The following is a 24319-nucleotide window of genomic DNA, read 5'->3' on the forward strand; positions in this document are numbered from 1 at the left end:
GACTTATTGGTGGGTTTTCCGCGAGATATTAAGGACTGTTTAGGGTGTGTTTTAGCGCTGGGGATTTTGCCTGGAAGGCTCTATGGAAACACTCACTCTTGAACGAAGTTGAACGTGAGAAAGTGACGTTCACACACGCCAGAAATGAACACGTTCACAATGATGTTCATCAAGCAGAAATACAGTACGTTCAGTTCACGTTCACCCAAAATATGAATGCATTCGTAAACGATCGTTCTTTGAACGCGTTCAGGGACAACACTGAGTTGAGGTGCACTGGTACAGTAGTAGTTGGACAACTGTAAAGGTTACTCAGCAAGCTAAAAGGTGGGGCAGCAAGACCCAATTGTTAAATGAGGATGTGGTCATGTTTACCGTTCAAAAACAGAAATGACTTGCCGATTAAAACCAATGATCAGGAAACTGCTAAAGCTGTCGCAGAACCAGCATAGTAGAAGGGCTAAGAATCCCTTAGGACAGTTTTATTATTACATCCAATTACGAAGTACGAAGTGAGAGCTAGTAAAAACCCATAAATCTTGTGATGCCCAGGCAGCTTGGAGGTCTGGGCATCCTTGGACTGCCAAAGGCTGTCGGGTGATGATAATGGATCTTCATCATTTGAGTCGCCATCATCCACACTGCTCCAGAACGGAGGCTGTCAGCTCGATGGAAAATGCGATGCTGCTGCTCACACAGCAGACCAGCACAGATAACACTCTAATGAGACAGCTCGACTCACAGGGCCATGCTACACACACACACCGGACATAAACATGTTGGCACCATGTCCAAATAAAATGTTTTATCAAATTGTTAGTCTAAAATCGAAAGTAAAACCTAATCGTGGATTCTGAGAATTGTGAGTTGTGACACCCCTCCAATCCAACACCCATGGGACGCACATATTTATGAAGAGAGTACAGAGATTGAATTGGGCAGATGCAGGAAAGAAAATGCTATACATAGAACATACAGTAGTTATAGTCTATTAACATGCTATACTGTATCAATGTGCTCCACCTATTTTGCACTTGCTGCTCCAATTCTGTCAGAGAGAGAGAGAGAGAGAGAGAGAGAGAGTGCAATTAAGCTGTTTTGGACGGTTACTAATAACCTTCATAGTAGATTAAATTTTGATTAAATCATTTTGGCAGGATCATTTCAGCAAATCACAAGCAGTTGCACAAGTCAGCTAAAGAAGGCTTATTTAGTTGGTTGGTTGGCTTCTCTTCATTTACAGTATAAATAAATGTATTTATTTTCCCTTCTGACGGGAAATGGGGGGAGAGAGATGGGGAGTGACATGCAGCAAAGGTCGTGGGGATCGGGAGTCGAACCCGCGACACGCATTCATCCTTCAGTCGCTTCAGGACGTACATTCACATCTTGATTAAACTTGTTTATGCTTCTAGTCTGACAAGTACCAGTATTGACATTACACTGTATTGTATTTGCACTGTGCCCTTATTTCCTGTGTTGTTTAACAGCTGGTGGCTGGTGGGGTGAATGGAAGAAGGTGAGCAAGCTATCTGTGTATGTTTGTATGATAGGGCTGGGTGCAATAACCGCCATGCGGCGATTATGTAATGCATACCGCGGTGTCGAGTTCATTACCGTGGTAAATAAAAAAAGATTTAAAAATTTGTTAGTTTTGCTTTACTTTTTTAGGCCTACGAGTGCATATTGTGAAATGAAAAGTTTACCAACAAAAAATTTCATTTGGCAGTTGCCTTTTAACTTTTTGCGTTGCGTTGCGTTTCTCATTTTTTAACCTTTTAACCTTTTGTGCCCGGATCCTTCTTTTTATCATGTTTTGAGGAGGAGTGAAATCGCCTCATGCGCTTTAGAGCAACTTAATGCAAGTGGATGGGAGGAGAACTCGGGTGGTGCCGTCTCTATTCATATATACTTTAAGACAGTAGCAGGCAACAGCTGGGGGTCTCCGAGTCCTATGCTAGAGTGACAAAATACGAGACAGCAATGGTGTAAGTAAGCAGACACTGTGACACACTACGTCTACTTGGCTGAAGAAATGGTACCATTTCGCACCGTGGAGAAAGGGGCATTCAAGGACATGGTGTACAGTACAGTACAGCGTTGGACAGACAATATACACTACCTGACAGAAAATCATTTTCTGGGAAAGCAGTGCCGGCTTTGTATGATACAATGAAGGAAGATATTGTGCTGGATCTGAAGGATGTTGACTTCTACTCGTTGACAACAGAAGATATGTGGTCAAGCGTAAACATGAGCCTTACGATACACTATTTGACGAAAGAGTGGGTGTTAAAAGTGAAGTGCAGCCTTGGAGACAGAGTTTCTACCAGAAAGGCAAACTGCAACCAATGTGGCTGCTGCCCTCAGAAACGCCCTCAAACACTGGAAACTGGATGAGAAGCGACTGCCTTGCATTACTACGGATAGGAGACAGGACTTTGTTTTTCTTGTAAATGACAGAAAGTATGTTTTCATACTTAACCCCCCGTAGATTGTGTGCTATGCGGATTTTAAATAATCACAACTGCACTTTCTGCACTTCAAACACCATAGGTACATTCTTTCATATGGTGTGGGAGTGTCCGAGTGTCCTCACATTTTGGAATTTGGTTGCTACTAACCTTTCGACTATTCTACAAGTTATCATCACACCCTCCCCATCTCTATTCTTATTAAATGATGTATCCCAGTTGCCATTAAATAACACCCGTATTCGTGTCTTCTTTGCTGGCATAACGGCCGCATTGAGATTGAGATTGGGATTTGGTCTGGTATTGCAGATTTGGTTAAGGGCATGGTTTAATCATTATTATTATTAACATTATTTATTTATTTTTTGTTTCCATTGCACAGTAGTAGGAGTAATGACATTTTGTGGCATCTTTGGTCTCGGGGGGGGAGGGGTGGGTGGGATTGTTTGTTTTTGTGTTCCTTGCTTTTGCCGTTGTGTTGTTTTATATGTGTTTTGTTTTCTTTAAGTCATTCATGTTGTTAACGTGTCTTATTGTGATTTGTCTTAAAATAAAAAACATTTGATAACAAAAAAAACAAATGTATGTTTAAAGGACAATATTTCAGTAATTTTTTAGGTAAATTACAAATATAATATAAATGCATTGAAGAAGAATTTCTGCAAAAGGCCTTGTGGAAAGACATTTTATCACCGTTATATTTTCAGAAGTTCACAGCAGTCTTTAGAAGTTACCTCACTGTCTGGAAGAAATCAGACCATGATGAAATTGGGTCGGATCAGATGGTTGTTTTATGTGCATTAAAAGGGGTCGGGTATAGGTTCAGATAGAGTTGGCTTGCCGCAGGTTGAAAAATAACCCGACCACTGTCGTGGAAATTTAGAGATAAACATTTAATAATACTCCAAGTTACAGTTTGGTGCTGTTCGGTGCTGTTTGTTTATGATGTCACTGTCCCATTTGGTGAATGCCTTGAGGCTATATGTTGCAGGGTTGGTTGTGTGGGACTGAGCTATAAAAGCTGTCGCCTTTTTGTTTCTCGGGGAACCAGACTGGGATTCCATACATGAACAGGTTCGTGTAAATCTTGTCTCCTTACTCGAGTAAAATCCTTATACTCCATAACTCTGAATTCTTGTGTTGCCTCATTATATTATTATGAATTGTCTTCTGAGCATGTGTCCCACAGATTCCTTTACACCACTGCATCACTAATGATTGCCCAAGTGCTTTATTAAATGTGATTTTCCACCAACGATCCAAAGAAGATTATATTTCAAAGCCGTTATTCCAACTTCTCTCAAACCATTCCATCACAAGTCAACATCTGACACTGCATAGCTGTGTGACTTATCTAATGCTAAATATTTTACAGTGCTCCATTTATGCAGAGCTTGGAACAAGGCGGGAGTGAGCGTTGGAAACGGGGTCATGATGAGCTGTGGTACAATTCAGGATTCGGGGATTCAAAATCACCAACTGGGAACACGATGTCAGGTTGGTTTAAATAAAACATTTTCTTTCAGTCAAGTCGAAAGGGAAATTTAGATGTGCATCACTCCACGATATTAAATACTGCACAGACTCCCTTTATTAACACTTATACCGCCATTGGCCGAGATCTACGTCAATTAAAGCTCATTATTTAATAAAACCCTCAACACCATTGCCGTAGATTAATGGCAATTGCGCTTTTATAGCGCTTTCGATCGACCAAGCCATAATGCTACTTACGTTAGCATCGGGTTGATAGCTGTTGTCATAAATGGTAAATGGAAAATGGTGCATTTATATAGCGCCTTTATTCAAGGCGCTTTACATAGATTGTGCATTACATTCACCCATACATACACACACTGATGGTGGCAGAAACCATGCAAGGCACCAACCGGCAACCAGCACATCAGGATTAGGGGTTAAGTTAGGGGTTAAGTGTCTTGCTCATGGACACTTCGACACTAACTCTGGGGGAGCCTGGGTTCGGACTGGCAACCTTGCGGTTACCATCCAGCCACTCTACCCCTGAGCCACCGCCGCCCCGTCATAAGACTGGGTCGCCCATCTTAGATCGTCGGCACCATAAACACATATGTTTCTTTCAATCGCCTGTATCTCCAATTCCTTGTCCCAGATGGCATTTTTGGTCAAAACAAGGTTTATTTGACGGCACAGAGCAGACGATGTGAAGCCCTCCACTGCACTGGGTCAGGTCCGTCTGATACACAGGACCTAAACACGCATCGTCCAACTTCTTAGTTTATGATCTGTTCAGGAAGTCTGGAAATGTGGCTTTTCAAAATAAGAGCTCAACTGGGAAAAATGCTGGTGTGAATAATATCATAATTTGTCAATAAATGCTAGCGCTGTAAGTGTAAAAAAAACCCAGAATTGTATTTATTTACTTATTTAATGAGGAGTTATACCAATAGCCGGATGTGACATACTTTATCTGATTCAAAGAGCTGATTTTGCCTGTTTAAACCAAGAAGGTCAAGGGCGTTGTAGACTCTCTGAACCACATAAGAGAGAGAGGGCAGTTTGAGACACGGTACCAGCTGGGCTCTGCTGGAGACCAGCCAGATAATAAGAAACTGAATAAGAGTCAAGTGAAGTGCCAAAGTGATTCTCTACAGAGGATAATCGATATCCTTTCAGAAAGAGAACATAACATCATAGCCTGGTAAAAGGTGAGGCCGTTATATAAAGTGAAGGGTTAGCGGATAAGAGGAAAAGACGGTATTCCAGAATCACAAAACATGTTTGTCCATTTTGCACTGAAGCCAACCTGTACCCAGCTTGGGCTGAACAAGACAGAACCGTACAGGCCTCAACAGGTGACGTCTGAAGTACATTGGAGTGTCATACCCATGCAAACTGCATACAGCTCCAATTGACCATTGTGAACATTTTATGCCTTCATCTGAACAATGCATTGTATATGCATAGAGCACAGAGGAGGGTACTCTCTGGCACACATACGTGTGTTTTAAATGTAGTCAATTACATTTTAGTCCCCTCACATCTGTATGCAAAGAAATTCTACATGAATTCTTCAAACTCTAAACTAGCTAACTAGGGAGAGAGTCTGGGAGATATTAGGCATACAGCACATAATTCTACATTCATTTAAAGTAACTCTGAACTCTTGACTGGGAAGGGAGTGTGGGAGATGGTGGGTTATTCAAAATGAAACTGTAATGTGTTGATATGGCATGCTGACTATCAAGAAAATAAAAACACTTTGCCGGTATGTTAAAAAGGTAACAAGGTTGCAGACCCCTGGCATAGAGCCATCCCAGAGCTCAACATCACTTAACAAAACGACTTACAAACAACTAGCAAAGCACCAAGATGAAAAACACCAATACGGTAAAACACTAGAACCAAACCTTAGAGAGGACGACTTAAAGTTATTAATAAAGCAGATGATGATGAGCTGCGTTTCACGAGCAATGGAAGTTTCCTCGCCAGGGTCTGGTAATTCAGAGATTCAAATAGGGTGCATTTTGCATCCCAAAACACAGTTTATAGTTATGGGACGCAATAAAACAACGACCTCTGCATCCACGGGATGCACTACTGTACTGTTTTTTCATTCTAGTTTATTTTGCTAGCTTTAGTTATAATAATCATTTCTTCTTCTGTTTTCTACATGAATATAACCACAATGAAAGTTAAATGCTGCAATTTGTAAACAATTGCTAAATATGACTCTTAACGTCATTGAAGTGGGACTCATAAATTGTCCCTGGGGCTCATCTTAAAAGAACATCCCTGCATCCCGTGACTCATTACATTGAAAACCTATTTACATCACAAACAAAACAAAATCAGTACTTTTATTCAAAGAAGAATATATATAATCTGCTTCCAGATTACGAGTATACTCTCCCATTTAAAACAATGACAAATCCGGCCCAGGCCGTAGCGTAACGGTCTGGGCACCGGACTGGTGATCCAGTCGCGGTGTGCCGCGGGTTCGACTCCCGGACCCGACACGGCCTTTACCGCATGTCATCCCCCCATCTCTCTCCCGTTTCCTGTCAGCCTACTTTCTATCCCTTAAAAAATCAATAAAGGCGTAAGCCACAAAAAATATCTTAAAAAAAAAAAAAAAAAAAAAAACAATGACAAATCCTGTAATTGAGGCCACTAGTGGGATTGTGAAAGCACAGTTCACTGAGGACTGTTTGTTTCCGCACACAGCCTGGAAGCCATTAAAGGAGAATTCAGTGATTTTGTAATCAATCAACAAGATGAGCAAATGCACGCAGTGGGGGACACACGCAACAGGCCAACAGCACGCACACCAAGGCCCGCCTCCGCTAGATCATGATTGGCGGCAGGCCCCTCTCTATCCTGATTGGAAGAAGGCTGGGCCACTGTTTTTTGACCCCCCCAGGGGTTAACTGGGGACAGGGAGGAACTCCTTATATGGCAGAGCACACTCTATAGTAGTGAGGATTATCACAACAAAACAAAAAAATAAGTGATGTTTGAATTAAGTGAAACTAGATAAAGTGCCAATCGGCACAGGTCTCCACCAGGATTCTTCCTCAGCCTAGTGGGAATATGCGTGCACAGTTTCATCGCAATCGGACGCTGCGTTGACTCGTGAGGAGTTGTGGCCATTTGCTACTCCTGAAAACTGTAGGAGCCAATCGTGGCCAATCAGGATGGAATATGAGAAATCAAACAAACCTGTGTTGATCACATGACTATGGAGACCATGTGTACCGATTTGCGTGAAATTTGGATAAAATCTGAAGGAGTAATAATATAAAATGTGTTTTACATATGTGGGCCTCCTGGTGGCGCTATAAAGAGCAGATGTGAAAAATTCCAGACAAAGGTTTTTCCTTGGCCTCTAGGGAGTTGGCATACAAAGTGATCCACAGATTCGTGCAGTTAGAGGTAAAAACACTTTTCGGCCAGTTATAGCGCCACCTTGAGGCTGAGTTGAAATTGTTCATGTGGCATTTCTTCCTCGGCCTAGTGGGAATGTGGGTGCACAATTTCAAGGAAATCATGCGATGTGTTCATGATTTGCAGCATTTTGTTTGAAACTGAGCACTCCTGTGAACTTTGGAAGCCAATCTTAACCAATCAGGATGGAGTGTGAGAAATCTGAAAGACCCGTTTCGTTGAATGGCTCTAGAGAGACTGTGTACCAATTTGCGTGATGTTTGGACAAAATCTGTAGGTGTACTGTGCAAAAACTTGTTTTGCACAAAGCGGCCTCCTGGTGGCGCTATAACAGGCCGTTCTGGAAAGTTTGGGGCAGAGGTTCATCGTTGGCATCCAGGGAGTGTGTGTGGAAAATTTGGCATGGACCGGGTTAACGGTGGCCGAGATTAGCTGCTAACGGACGGACGGACACACGGACGGACGGAGTGCAAAACATACTCTCCCCACATGCCTTCGGCCTGGTGGAGACAATCACTGAATATACCGAGAACAAGATGGTTTCAAAGTGTTGCTGTGGCTCTGACAAATATTCACACACACACACACACACACACACACACACACACACACACACACACACACACACTTAGAATTTGGCATTAGTCCCTCATTCACTCACCAAATGAAACTGAAATATTTTGTTGCTTGCAAATACCATCTTCCATAAGTTCTTGTTTAATTCACTGTGTATGGTTTGGCTTAGAGCTTCAGGCTTTGAATCCTCCTAATAGTAGTTTGATGGCTGGCCGGGTTGCTATGAAAATGAAAGCTTATAATGTAAGCCGTAAGCACATAAGTGTTGAGTGCACATACTCTAACAGCAACATACAGAAGACACAAACAACACAAAAAAAAATCTCCAGTTCTCCCAGACCTCATCCAAGCAACGAAGACATTTTGTGATGTGGCCTCTCTACTCGTACTGTGTCTGTGGCAATTCTGCCATAATTTAGATTAGGCTTCGGCTATTTGAAAATATCCCGTCAACAAGCACACTGTGACGAGCTACAAATAAACCTTTACACTAAAACAAGCCCAAAGTCGCTTATAATGAGCAGAAATGGCAACACTTGATTATGAATACCTTTATAGCAACAGGTAACAGGTAGCAATAGGTAACTTTAGTTGGCAGAAGCCGACCCGAAATCACACACAGCCCCCTTTTATGTATGTTGTGCATTTGTCTATCTCAGGGGTTCTCAACCCGTGGGTCTCGGGAGGGGGGGGGGGGGGTCGCCAAGTATTTTGGGGGGTCACGAGACATGGCCAAAGCATTTCCGGGGGTCCCCAGCCAAAAAACGTTGAGAACCCCTGGTCTATCTGAATGGCTGAATGATTGTATCCAACAAAACGGTCATGATGCACAGGCATATATCCCTGCTTAGTTTATAATATGAACCCATTCACTCATGGACAAAAATATCTTGTCAAGTTAACCTACTAAGATTAGTTGCACACAAGGAGCAACTCTTGTAAATAAGGCATTACACCAAAATCTGTGTTCTACTGATTTCTGGGACTCCATCTGACTACTAGTGCTCTTTAAATTCAGCCACTCATGCTGTTGGTACAATGGTGAGGGTATGTTACATCCTTGGACTAAGTCCACAGCACACCACGGTAATGTACATAAACAATTCCCTGACTAAAGTATTATCACATTCTAATAAAGAATCATCTCACAATCTGATAGATTGACAACGCATATCTCTATAATCTAAATAAAACAGTCTGCAACAGTCTCTTTTTTGATCCGTGCCATTCTTTCTTTTCTTTCACTTTCTGTAAACAATCAAAAACAAAAACTGTGTGGAGTTTGCATGTTCTGCCCATGTCCCCTAGGGTAGGTACCCTCACAAAAACAACATGCAGTACATGTCTCCTGGTCTCTAAACTACCTCCCCCTGCCCGATGAAGGGGAAAGGAACTGGTCACGGTCACAATAACGTGTTCCTTCCACACACTACGTCCGGCCCGGGAAACTCTCCCCTGTCAGGTGAAAAGAAGCAGCTTGGACTCCTCATGCATAGTACGAAGCATGAGGTCAGTTCACTGCCCCCTGCCCCAACCCCCCCACCCCCCGCCCCAAGAGGAAGTGTAGCGCCCAGGATTACATTAGATAATTGACACTGGGTGAAACAATGGGTTGCAATCTTTTTGGAGAAAAACAAAAATTAATTTCATCCATTGTTTTAAACCTGTAAACCTGTGATGTGACAATAAAGATGATTCTGATTAACTTTCCAGGAATAGAAAGGCTGTGGAACTCCTGATGTCACTGATAGGCAGGTTTCATCCACAGCCCACCAGTGAGACAAAGTGAGTAGTGTAGACGGAAATTGTGCGATCTTATGAGGAACGATTATATGAAGATCAAGTTGAAGTGGTCCTTAAAGGACAACTTTAGTTTTTTTCAACCAAGGTTCATGTTTTAGGTTGTCATTAGAGAAAGTAATAGTTGAGTGTTATTTTTTTTCCATTTGCTGCTTTCTTTCGTTTTAGGGATTTTAACTCTTTTTGACAGGGGGGCGGGGGCATTCGAGCATGTGGCTAAATGTGTATTTTTTTACCAAATTTGATGGTGATTTATTTTTGTATTATTTACTATAGTCCTAATAAACCCCAGGAAATTACATCTGGCCACAGAAGATCACAGGATCTACTGAATGTGAAGGTAGCCTACTGGGGGGAAGGCTTATACTGTGTGTATAGGCTCAATATGTCAGTTTGTCACATTCAATAGATCCTGTGATCTTCTGTGGCCAGATGTAATTTCTTGGGGTTTATTAGGACTATAGTAAATAATAATAAAATAAATCGCCATAATATTTTGTAAAAAAAATACCTATTTAGCCCCATGCTCGAATGCCCCCGCCCCCCTGTCAAAAACTGCTAAAATCCCCAAAACAAAAGAAAGCTGAAATTGAAAGAAAATTAACACTCATATTTGACTTTCTCTAATAACAACCTAAAACATGAACCTTGGTTGAAAAAAACTAAAGTTGTCCTTTAAGCAATATGCAATATGCCTTCATTTGAATTAATTATATAACCAACTATCTTTATCTACTAGGTATCTGAGGCAAACAGGTAGAAACAAAAGCAAAACATCCAAAAGGCTCTGCAGTCACAGACCCACACCTTGAAAGGGTAAACGATTTGTCTGCACACTGTGTTGTTCTTGCAAAGTAGCAGTTGCCAGGCTGCTGTAGACATTCCAGACAAATGGGACATCCAAAGCATGAAAGATCAGTCTGAGAAAGGCATGATGATGATGATGATGTCTGTGTCTGAGTCAATGCAGACATGACAACCTCACTTCACCTGCTAAAAGGTTATTTGGCAACATCCATGCCTAAACTGACCTGGCTGATATGAACTATTATGAGAATCAATTTCTTTGCATGGATGGAATATCTAACACTAGCAATCCTTCACCACTCTGGTGGGGACTTGCACTCACTCTAAGAAATTAAATGCATATAAGAGACCCTTGGTCTCAAAGGAGTCTCTTACCCATACGCTTAAACACTATCTACTTCTAGTACACTTCCTCTATTCCCACCAGAGTTGAGTCAGTAGGGAGAAGTGTATTAGAAAGTGCTTCAGTGCTTAATCACTTTTAGAGAAGAGGTCTGGACAATGAATGGAGACAAGCTCAGGATCAGTTAAAAATGTGATATAAGATTAGACCAAAGACAGGGGAAAGAAATCACACTTCAGTGCCATTAGGTTTAGGTGGCATGAAATGCAATGTTACTAATGTGTCCAGAGATTTTGCTGTGATAAAATTGCATATAGTACTCTATAGTTTGTCCATATCGGCCAGCACGCTACAGTATACTGTATGCCATAGTAGTAGTAGTTAAGGACACCCTTGATCCCCTAGGGACCCCGATGTCCAATTTCGGCATTCTCAGGACACTCCCTAGGGACGAGGGGGCGGGGCCTAACCCTTTTTTCCGATGACGTCATAGTATTGATTTTGCTAATGGCACTTTGCCAGTTTGGCAGTTAGTGTCATCATGATTGTAGTTCTGCTTTTGTGTGAGGATCTCATCATATTGATCGTGTTTGGGTGGACTTTGCCAGTTTGGGTCAGCATATTGATTATGTATACATGCATTTTCATCTTTGGCAGTTGGGGGATCAATATGATTCTAGTTCTGCTTTCGAATTGGTTTCACATCCCCATCTGTTCAAACTGAACTGCGCATGCACTGATTTGTGTAGGCGAACTGTCCTATTGTTGGGAGTTAAGCTGTGTGTGTCTGTATGTGTGAGTATTGATTCTGTATGCTTGGATCTAAACGAGCTGATCGTATTGATTTCACCTCTGGTGGTTGACTCTCTCTCTCTCTCTCTCTCTCTCTCTCTCTCTCTCTGACAAATAATGTCGTGTATTCTGGCTCTCACCAAGAACTCTGGACCCGCTGAACTAAAAGATTTACAGCTTAGATTATTTCCAGTTTGGTTATAAAAAGTTGGGGAGGAACTGATTATGCAACTATCAGCCTGCTTAACCCCTTGGCAAACCAACTCTAATTCCCCAGGTTAGTAGGCCAGGGTGCTTGTTATTGATTTTACGTTTCCTTTCAACAGTATGCAGTGGTCTCAGATGCCTTACTGAGGAAGGGCGGGACAGTGGGGAGGAATCATACAGAGCATATCTATTATCTCTTCAGAACTGGTGTATGGAAAAAAAAAAAACCTCATTAGGGATCAATGTGACAAAAACAAAAGAAGCTTGTCATTCATGAAGAGGAACCTGTGCAGGCCATTACAAATGGTGGACAAATAGTGGAGGTAGTAGACAGTTTTAAATAGTTAGGCAGATATTTTGACAGCAAACACAATTTCACTGAAAATACTGAACAGATTTTTTAAAACTTGTAACCAACGTCTCCACCTACTACGCAAGCTCAACTCCTTTAGAGTGAGCAAGCATATCGTGGAAACAGTCTATAAAAACCTGATAGAGGGAGTCTTGAGTTTTAACATGGCAATGTGGTTTGGCAATCTAAAGGTCAAAGGAAGAAGTAAGCTGCAGCGAATAGTAAATCTAGCCTCAAAAATAATTGGGAAGAGACACCAGCAATTAGGCTGTATCTACAATGAGATACTTCGTAAAAAAAAAAAAAAACTATCAAGATAGCAAACGACCCCGTCTCATCCACCCTGCACCGACTTCCAGCTACTTCCCTCTGGTAGACGGTACAAACTAGGCATGCCACGGTATGAGATTTTACAGTACGGTACGATGCCGATATTGATAATCTATACCTCGGTATTCCAAGGTATTTATATTTATAAAAATAAAATAAAAAGATTGCCCCCCTGACCTATGTCTAGTGACTACCTCCACATCCTTATAAGCCCTTCTTTGTTCCCCAACATGCAGGCCTACACATATATATATATATATATATATATATATATATATATATATATATATCATAATATATGCCATGATTATGAATTGATTACCCTGGACCGAATGGAAACAAGACAGTTTTATCAGTGATCCCTTTGGATATGTGGTTGACTGTATCCTATACTGATTACACTTCTGCCAATAAACTATTCAGTCAGTGAATCAATACCTATTCCCCAGTCCCCAATGTATTTCACTGTACTATGGCTCCCCCTAATGGCCGTTTTGTACCCAGTATGGTGGAGCAGAGGTGATGCAATCTGCGCATGATCACAACTGTCAATGTGTGCCTCCGTGTTGACAGTCCACACTTAGTTACTACATATGGAAATATGGAATATACATTTGGATCTGGGTGTTTTTCAGCAACACTAACTCAAAGGTAGGAAGCAACTTTTCAATCTACTGCATCTGTGGGGTGAAAATATTTGTGTTAAGTGTTGTTGACGTTGTTGTAACCGTTTGTTTTTTACTGTTTGGTAAAGTTTTGCCTGGTTCATGGTGTCTTAAGGTTTTATTTTAATGTATGACGTGCATTATTTTTGGTATGTGGTGTGGTGTTTTGTGACATTTGCATGGTTCAGGTTGTCTTAATGTTTTGTTTTAATGTATGACTTGGGTTATCTTTGGTACGTGGTGGCATATTTTGTGAGTTTTGCATGGTTCAGGGTGTCTTAAGGTTTTGCTTTAATGTATGACATGGGTTATTTTGGTACGTGGTGGTGTATTTTGTGACATTTGCATGGTTCAGGGTGTCTTAAGGTTTTGTTTTAATGTATGACTAGGGTTATTTTTGGTGTGTGATGTGGTGTTTTGTGACATTTGCATGGTTCATGGTGTCTTAATGTTTTGTTTTAATGTAAGACTTGGGTTATTTTTGGTATGTGGTGGCGTATTTTGTGAGTTTTGCATGGTTCAGTGTGTCTTAAGGTTTTGTTTTAATGTATGACATGGGTTATTTTGGTACGTGGTGGTGTATTTTGTGACATTTGCATGGTTCATGGTGTCTTAATGTTTTGTTTTAATGTATGACTTGGGTTATTTTTGGTATGTGGTGTGGTGTTTTATGAGTTTTGCATGGTTTAAGGTGTCTTAAGGTTTTGCTTTAATGTATGACATGGGTTATTTTGGTACGTGGTGGTGTATTTTGTGACATTTGCATGGTTCAGGGTGTCTTAAGGTTTTGTTTTATTGTATGACTAGGGTTATTTTTGGTGTGTGATGTGGTGTTTTGTGATATTTGCATGGTTCATGGTGTCTTAATGTTTTGTTTTAATGTAAGACTTGGGTTATTTTTGGTATGTGGTGGCGTATTTTGTGAGTTTTGCATGGTTCATGGTGTCTTAATGTTTTGTTTTAATGTATGACTTGGGTTATTTTTTGAAAATACACCACCACGTACCAAAATAACCCATGTCATACATTAAAACAAAACCTTAAGACACCCTGAACCATGCAAAACTCACAAAATACGCCACCACAAACCAAAAAATAACCCAAGTCATACATTAAAACAAAACATTAAGACACCATGAACCATGCAAAACTCACAAAATACGCCACCACATACCAAAAATAACCCAAGTCTTACATTAAAACAAAACATTAAGACACCATGAACCATGCAAATGTCACAAAACACCACATCACACACCAAAAATAACCCTAGTCATACAATAAAACAAAACCTTAAGACACCCTGAACCATGCAAATGTCACAAAATACACCACCACGTACCAAAATAACCCATGTCATACATTAAAGCAAAACCTTAAGACACCTTAAACCATGCAAAACTCATAAAACACCACACCACATACCAAAAATAACCCAAGTCATACATTAAAACAAAACATTAAGACACCATGAACCATGCAAATGTCACAAAATACACCACCACGTACCAAAATAACCCATGTCATACATTAAAACAAAACCTTAAGACACACTGAACCATGCAAAACTCACAAAATACGCCACCACATACCAAAAATAACCCAAGTCTTACATTAAAACAAAACATTAAGACACCATGAACCATGCAAATGTCACAAAACACCACATCACACACCAAAAATAACCCTAGTCATACATTAAAACAAAACCTTAAGACACCCTGAACCATGCAAAACTCACAAAATATGCCACCACGTACCAAAGATAACCCAAGTCATACATTAAAACAAAACATTAAGACAACCTGAACCATGCAAATGTCACAAAACACCACACCACATACCAAAAATAATGCACGTCATACATTAAAATAAAACCTTAAGACACCATGAACCAGGCAAAACTTTACCAAACAGTAAAAAACAAACGGTTACAACAACGTCAACAACACTTAACACAAATATTTTCACCCCACAGATGCAGTAGATTGAAAAGTTGCTTCCTACCTTTGAGTTAGTGTTGCTGAAAAACACCCAGATCCAAATGTATATTCCATATTTCCATAATGTAGTAACTAAGTGTGGACTGTCAACACGGAGGCACACATTGACAGTTGTGATCATGCGCAGATTGCATCACCTCTGCTCCACCATACTGGGTACAAAACGGCCATTAGGGGGAGCCATAGTACAGTGAAATACATTGGGGACTGGGGAATAGGTATTGATTCACTGACTGAATAGTTTATTGGCAGAAGTGTAATCAGTATAGGATACAGTCAACCACATATCCAAAGGGATCACTGATAAAACTGTCTTGTTTCCATTCGGTCCAGGGTAATCAATTCATAATCATGGCATATATTATGATATATATATATATATATATATATATATATATATATATATGTGTAGGCCTGCATGTTGGGGAACAAAGAAGGGCTTATAAGGATGTGGAGGTAGTCACTAGACATAGGTCAGGGGGGCAATCTTTTTATTTTATTTTTATAAATATAAATACCTTGGAATACCGAGGTATAGATTATCAATATCGGCATCGTACCGTACTGTAAAATCTCATACCGTGGCATGCCTAGTTTGTACCGTCTACCAGAGGGAAGTAGCTGGAAGTCGGTGCAGGGTGGATGAGACGGGGTCGTTTGCTATCTTGATAGTTTTTTTTTTTTTTACGAAGTATCTCATTGTAGATACAGCCTAATTGCTGGTGTCTCTTCCCAATTATTTTTGAGGCTAGATTTACTATTCGCTGCAGCTTACTTCTTCCTTTGACCTTTAGATTGCCAAACCACATTGCCATGTTAAAACTCAAGACTCCCTCTATCAGGTTTTTATAGACTGTTTCCACGATATGCTTGCTCACTCTAAAGGAGTTGAGCTTGCGTAGTAGGTGGAGACGTTGGTTACAAGTTTTAAAAAATCTGTTCAGTATTTTCAGTGAAATTGTGTTTGCTGTCAAAATATCTGCCTAACTATTTAAAACTGTCTACTACCTCCACTATTTGTCCACCATTTGTAATGGCCTGCACAGGTTCCTCTTCATGAATGACAAGCTTCTTTTGTTTTTGTCACATTGATCCCTAATGAGGTTTTTTTTTTTTCCATACACCAGTTCTGAAGAGATAATAGATATGCTCTGTATGATTCCTCCCCACTGTCCCGCCCTTCCTCAGTAAGGCATCTGAGACCACTGCATACTGTTGAAAGGAAACGTAAAATCAATAACAAGCACCCTGGCCTACTAACCTGGGGAATTAGAGTTGGTTTGCCAAGGGGTTAAGCAGGCTGATAGTTGCATAATCAGTTCCTCCCCAACTTTTTATAACCAAACTGGAAATAATCTAAGCTGTAAATCTTTTAGTTCAGCGGGTCCAGAGTTCTTGGTGAGAGCCAGAATACACGACATTATTTGTCAGAGAGAGAGAGAGAGAGAGAGAGAGAGAGAGAGAGAGAGAGAGAGTCAACCACCAGAGGTGAAATCAATACGATCAGCTCGTTTAGATCCAAGCATACAGAATCAATACTCACACATACAGACACACACAGCTTAACTCCCAACAATAGGACAGTTCGCCTACACAAATCAGTGCATGCGCAGTTCAGTTTGAACAGATGGGGATGTGAAACCAATTCGAAAGCAGAACTAGAATCATATTGATCCCCCAACTGCCAAAGATGAAAATGCATGTATACATAATCAATATGCTGACCCAAACTGGCAAAGTCCACCCAAACACGATCAATATGATGAGATCCTCACACAAAAGCAGAACTACAATCATGATGACACTAACTGCCAAACTGGCAAAGTGCCATTAGCAAAATCAATACTATGACGTCATCGGAAAAAAGGGTTAGGCCCCGCCCCCTCGTCCCTAGGGAGTGTCCTGAGAATGCCGAAATTGGACATCGGGGTCCCTAGGGGATCAAGGGTGTCCTTAACTACTACTCATAGTCATATCTTTCTTTCCAGGTTATTTGTATTCATTTTAAACAAACAAGATAACAATAATTGAAATTGTGTTGCTGCAGTGCAACAACAAACAGGTCAAGTAGAACAAAAGAAAAGCACTACCTCCTATACCCACCCACCATATTGATTCGTCATCAGTCCGCACAACAATATAGAACAAAACCTTATCTCATGTTCAACAGCACTTTTTCGAGTATATAGGCTATTTACTGTAAGATGACCCTAAGATGATTTTACTAAACAAGCAAACCGTCAAGGGAGGGCTGGCCTGGTTTCTGGCTGGGGCCAAATTGAAGCACACAAAATGATTATCTAACACAGAGAGTCTTAATTAAGGTCCAAAACATCTATATTGCACCAGGGGCCCGTTCCACGAAACTTGGATTAGAGATTAAGCCGGGCTTTAACACATATCCTGGCTTAATATATCCTGGATCAGTGATTAACCGGTTTCATGAAAGCTGGTTGATCTTGCCAGATTAACTTAACCAGTTAACCTGGATATGTTGAGGCTTGATTCGGTTTCATGAAAGTGATGCTACATTAGTTACCATGGAAACTAATGCTTTGGACTTAGCCTGCTCCGGACCAGGCTAACCTAATCCTAATCCTGTCTTTACTGTTCATTAAGCAGTCAAACTGATCACAAACCAATGATGTTTTCCAGATTTATTTAATTATTATGGGTTTATGTTGCCTTATTTGTATCGGTCTGCATTAAAGGACTAATTTAAGCACTATATAAAATCAAATAACCAAAATATATAGGCTGCACATCATCATGACAGCTTGTGAGCTTGTAGATCAGCTGCTTTTGGTGAATGTTCCCCATGAATAGGTTTGCTGTCGTGCAATGCACGGTTAAGAAGAATTATTATATTATATTATTATTTTTTGCAAAAGTGAAAACCACTAAATATTACCATTACTCATTGTTTTACAACATATTACCATTGTAACGTTTCACCCACTACTAGTCCTACATACTTACAGCTAGAAACCCCATTCAAACCTATTTAGGTTCATCCTACGGTGGACATGTGTGCCTGAAAAGGAATCTTTGAAATGTTTCATAGTTTTAGAAATATAGTGCTTTCAAATTTGAGACATTTATAGGCAGATAGTGGCACTTCAAAAAATCACTTTAACCTAGAAACTCCATTCACACTTTGTAAAATTCAGCTTACTGTGGAGACACATGCTGGAACTTTTTACTTTGAAATGTTTTGTAGTTTCTGAGTTATTTAACTTAAACGCCCAATGCATTCTCAATGGCAATAGCACAAACTTTGGCATGCTACATGAACCCATGACCCTCACCAGTCTGGCCCCTGTCTGGACAACAACCCCCTTCCCCAAAGGTAGCTCCCTCAGAGGAGGGAGTTATGGCCAAATATCACAATGCGACAATATCATTATGCTTACAAAATTAAGAATTCTGTTTTAAGTTAATAGTAGTGGTAAAATGTAAACTATATTTTTGGGGTAGTTAATCATTCAGTCTATCCACTATTGAGAGTATGTTCTCTCTTTAATTACAGCAGCAGTATTTATTTTAGAAGCTAAGTCCTTGTATCAGTAAGTCTTGAATAGAATAGTAAAGATAATGAGATATACAGAAGGGGGCTGTAATGCAACTATTAAGGATGCAAACTGCCTTAATACCCCATGAAGAAGAAGGATCAGTAAATCTGTGATCCACATAATGGGTCTAGAGACAAAAAGCCAGACGGTCTATTAAGCCAGGCTTGCTGATCCCGGCTCGCCAAATCCGCCAATTCTGAGCCTCGCTTGGCTTTAGTGGAACGGAATAAACCAGGCTGTAAAGATCAGGATTTAAAAAGCCTGGCTTTGGCCTAAATCCTGGATTAGTTAATCCAAGTTTCGTGAAACAGGCCCCAGGCCTAAGAGCTCACTAAATAATACATTCCCAAAGACCAATAAGTCGTAATGGCCTCACACACCTGTACACTCCTCCTGTGTCTCCCCACCACTGCCTCTCTCTCTCTCTCTCTCTCTCTCTCTATATATATATATATATATATATATTAATAGTAAAGGCTGAGGCCTTTACTATTAATATATCTACCTCAGGCTACATCTACACTATTATGTTTTAAAACGAAAACAATCTCTGTCCACACATGCATTTTAGCAGCAATAATCTCTGTCTACACATTCTCACTCTCAAGTAATAATAATAATCTCAAATGTATATATATAGATAGCACTTCTCTAAGTTCCCAAAGACGCTACTATAATAGTGACGGCTTAGGACATCTGACCATACTGCAACATTTAACTCGATAATCCCTCCCACACTGGAGTGCGGACTTGGCGTCCTCAAACCCAGCTCGTAGAGAGGGTGACGATTTAGACTACAACCCAGTAATGACAGAGGCTCACCATCTGAAGCAGACTTTGCACGCAAGCGAGCGAGGTCTGCTTCAGCCGACTCAGCGACATTCGAATTGCGTACTGACAGGGATAGAATTGTAAATCATCACTTCCCCGGTCACCATGCGACGTCGCAGGCATCTCCTCACATCACATGTTGCAGTAGGGTCAAATATGTCCCCAGACGTCACCGTGTGAGAATGCATTGTCGCCAATCGCCATCCATACTACACACCTGAAACGCATCACATTTGACAGCCATCTGACAACAATGTCCAAGAAACAGTTTGTTGTACACTAGCATGTCTGAGAGGTCATTTTGACACTTTTTTATTATTTTGAAGTTGATTATCTTTGCCCATGAAGCTTTCAGAAGGTTCCTCTTCCATGACCATAATCATCCATCACCAATTCACCATTCTATCATCTCAGAATTTTTGTTTGACATCTGAAACATTTTCTAAATATGAATTTAAGCTCATGCTACTTGTGTCTCATTTTACTTCAGTCATGCTAATGTAAAGAATGTTTCCCTTTCCTAGTGTTGATGTAGTATGTTGGATTTTACTAGGGCATGAGTGGGTCAAACTCATTTTAGGCTTGCTTAGTTGTCAGATTGTTTAAAAACCGGGAAGGCCCTGCCACATTTACATCGTATTCATAATAATGGCACGTTATGGGTAAAGTAAATCACAATAATGTTCACCTCAAAGAAGCTACTGACTCAGCATCATGTGGCAAGGAGCCAAGGAATTCACATGCAATCAATATCAAGCATTGCTGGAGGCGTGCCTAGAATTGACTGGCCTACTGACCACTTTTTATGCGGAGAGAAGATGTGTGCACTAGTGTGTGCCCTAGGCCCCAGGGAAGGAATGCTCAGTGCATCCAAGACCAAAAAAACATTATATGGCACACAGGGAGGAAATTCAGCCTGAAAAGGACAGCCCCTGTGTGTTGTTGGGAGCTAGTGATGCAAGCTAGCTGATATTATCAGCTTTAATATTATCACAAGGTTTTCACAGTCCAACACTACACATGGACAGCAGCTGATTTTCATATGCATAATATTATGTGTGGAGTTGTGGGGGTGGTGTTGATATTATAATGCAGCATGACACATCAAAGCATGCTGTCAGCTTACTGTACGTTAATTGATTGTGTCAGAATCATGCATGTACATAATACATGGTACATGACTTATTCAGATGGTATCCATGCCGTTGTCAAACTGCAAGACATGAGCACTGAGCAGCCTAAAACACAATGTTTAGGAAAAATGGACCATGGTGGGGCCGGGCATCATATAACTATACAGTATAGTAGCCATGTGAGCTGCAGTGACAGCCTCAATCAATGAACAGCCTACTTTAAAACACTCATTCATTTATTTTCAACGTGCAATGTGTCCTGCAATGTGTCTGTGCGGTTGCTCCTTCACATTTCGTCCTACAGGGTTTGGGGAGAGAGAGTGCAGGGGGGTGTGTGTCACGCGCGTTTTATATACACATAAACGTGTTTTCCTAGTATACTCACAGAATCACTGGTGTTCGTGTTCTTCGTCATCATCACCGCCGGGTCGACCACCAGCTTCTCGAAGCACGCCGAGCCGAGAGAGGAGCTCTTCTGCTGGGTCATGATGAGCTGTGGGACGGGCAGCTTGGGGCTGCCGTGGTGGACCGTGAGCTCCGGCTTGCTGCCCGTCGTGGGTCCCGCGGCCGCCCCGAGCTGCTGCTGCAGCAGCGGCTGTCCCAGGGCGCTGCTCCCCGCGCCTCCGCCGCCTCCTCCTCCTCCTCCGGGGCCCGAGGAGTCACTCGACGACGGGCTGCCGGAGGTGCTGCTCAGGTTCGGCTGAGACGACGAGAACACCCGGTCCAGCTGCTGTTTCTTTTTCCGTTTAAACATCCACAGCCCCGACTCCTTTTTGCTAGCCTCCGCGCCGCCGCCGCCACCGCCGCCGCTGCTGCCACTGCGCCTCTCGGAGCCCAGTTTGGGACTCAGCCACGGTTTTTTCGTCTTCTCCTGGAAATTCTTCCACATCCTCCGTTGGTAGGACTCCTGGCCCCTCGCACCGCCGCCACTCTCCGGTGCACCCTTGCGTGGGGATTTGTCTGCCATGGTGCCCGTGCAGCAGCCGGCCAGCCTGAAGAGCGCACGCTGTGTAGTGAAACCTATTCAACCACCGCGGTGGGGTGGTGGTCGGGCTGGTGGGTGCTGACGTGCAGCAGCTCGGTAGCACTTGCACTGATGATCAATCAATCATCAAAGACCTGCTGCCTGCTATAATCTCCCGTGCGCCAAATAGTGAAAGCTTTCAACAACGTGCTGCTGCAGTGGGGTTTTTTTTTTCATGTCACTCATCTGTCAACGGCTGTTAATAAACGGCACTAATTTGTCTCAACTGCCTTCCTCATGGTGAAGTTGTTGCAAAGTGTAAAGTGGTGTTGTTGTATGTAGTGTGTCTCCTCCTCTCTTCCACTGCCCAGGGTTTATGCCAACTTCCCCATTAATTGGTAGCCTATATTATAATGACAGGGAGCATCAACGCGCCTCCCCCTGGTCAATCGTGTCAGTTGCCCGTAGTATAGGGGTATACTCTGGTGGATTACATAACCATCCTAACCCTACAACGCAACACGCAGAGGGAATCCTATCTTTATGTCCCTCTCTCCATCTTTGTTTCTCCATCTGTGTATTTATTTACTAGTTCCACACCAATTTGGTATCACCAAAGCAATGTCCTCCTTCTGATAATATGCTGCTACCCCTTTAAGCAGCTCAAGCAGAATGTTATCTCCTATACATGATGCAGTGTACTGTAGTGTCTTGTGTCGACTCTCAGCCTACTCTTTTCCACATTTAAATTATTGTCGTGGACTACATTACTGGTGTGTAGTTGCTTTTTAGTTTCTTTAGATGCTGTGCTATTGTGGTGTACAGTAGTAGTAGTAGTATCAATAGGCAGTCGGGGCACATGTAATCCTATTATCCTACACTGGTCTACTCTGGATGCACTCATTGCACAGTACAGGCGTACTTGTTATTCTTGTATGCATGTACTGTATGCATTAACACACACACACACACACACACACATGCAGAGCAGAGCAGAGATCACAACACATCCCTCACTCTGCCATCCAGGAAGATTACATTTGACTTTGGGCCAATAAGGTTCAAGGTAAACTCTTATAGTTATAGCCTAGCCTACAAAATAAATCATCGACACAATGGTCTGAGTAATGTACAGAGAACTATGGTATTACAAACTACTTGTGAGAATGTTAATGTGCGGGTAAAGAGTCAAATGAACAATTCAATGCAGAATGAAGGAATGATACGCTGGAGCATCACAGACATATTAAATGCCGTTTTATGTAGCTGCTATAATATCATGACAGAGGACTAACGTTTCGATGCCTTGATTGATTGATTGATTGAATACTTTATTAGGCAGAAATGTAAACAGCTCAAGGTGGGGGACTTGTTTCCATTGTGATCCTATGTATTCAACTAGAACCTCGACCCGCCTGCAGCAGGTCTCACGTTAAACGGCAAGACTTTGTGTTGCAGTGCAATGAATGCACACGCCTCACCTTTCCATGCCATGCCGGAAGGCAGCATTCAGTCTCCTGAACTTGAACGCAGCATTTTGCGTTGAACAGATTTGTTTCAAAATCCATGTCGTTACACCGCATCTCCACTAGCAAAAGAGTGCTGGGTTGTGCGAAAATAGCAGATCTACAAGCTCTCAACGCGTTCACAGCATGACGCGTTGTGAGCTTGTAGATCTGCTATTTTTCAACAAAAACAAATGTCCAAAAGTGCACTCTTACGGGATTTCAGCCCCTGCCTGTAACACTCTCTGCGCTTCCCTGCCTGTGAATGTCGTGTGTACGCTGTCCGTGCATATTCTCTGAGCCAACCATAGAGTATTAAAAGGATAGAGACTAAACTGGCGCGAAGCTCCGCCCCCTCCGCTATTCATGTCAGTGGAAGTTGCTCAGTGGCGTTTTGAAGCAACCGGAAGGCTGCCGGAAGTACCGTCTATTTCCGCATTTTTTCGCTGATTCAGCATTTGGACACCAAATTTTGGTATCCGGAAGTCCGGAAATGCGGAAGTGCAGCTGGGCTTTAACATTGGGCGCTCGGTTGCACGGGTTTCCTCGTCAAGAATCCACGGGTCTTACCACTAGGGCCCAGCGCTTCAACATTGGAGTGCCTAGCTGGCCCCTTTGGAGCCAACGCATCACAGAAATCGTAAACCACAGAGCTGGGTTGAAAAACCAACGGGTAGGGTCAGTGACGTATCGTGGGCGGCGCTTCCGCATGCTCAGCAGCATGTATAAATGGTAAATGGTGCATTTATATAGCGCCTTTATCCAAGGCGCTTTACAGAGATTGTGCATTACATTCACCCATTCACACACACATTCATACACCGATGGCAGCGGAAACCATGCAAGGCACCAACTAGCACATCGGGAGCAATTAGGGGTTCAGTGTCTTGCTCAAGGACACTTCGACAGTAACTCTGGGGGAGCCCGGGTTCGAACTGGCAACCTTACGGTTACCATCCAGGGACTCTACCCCTGAGCCACCGCCGCCCCTATGTATCACGGTCTATGACTTGCCGAACTGAACTCGCAACATGTTACC

General features: G+C 41.9%; 1 protein-coding gene across 1 annotated transcript in view; it reads right to left on the bottom strand.

Moving 5' to 3' along the window:
• The window catches only part of LOC310871902 (multiple C2 and transmembrane domain-containing protein 1-like), a gene marked incomplete at both ends in the record, with an annotated part of 201006 nt that extends 178932 nt beyond the window's left edge, over positions 1-22074 (bottom strand). The window contains 2 exon segments of the mRNA XM_083783539.1: positions 21197-21817; positions 22063-22074. Coding sequence (XP_083639665.1) covers positions 21197-21817; positions 22063-22074 — 633 coding nt within the window.
• Between the last annotated feature and the right edge of the window lie 2245 nt (positions 22075-24319).

The sequence above is a fragment of the Protomyctophum parallelum genome (genome assembly GCF_964188405.1).
Source record: "Protomyctophum parallelum genome assembly, chromosome: 15".
In the NCBI taxonomy this organism is placed as follows: Eukaryota; Metazoa; Chordata; class Actinopteri; order Myctophiformes; family Myctophidae; genus Protomyctophum; species Protomyctophum parallelum.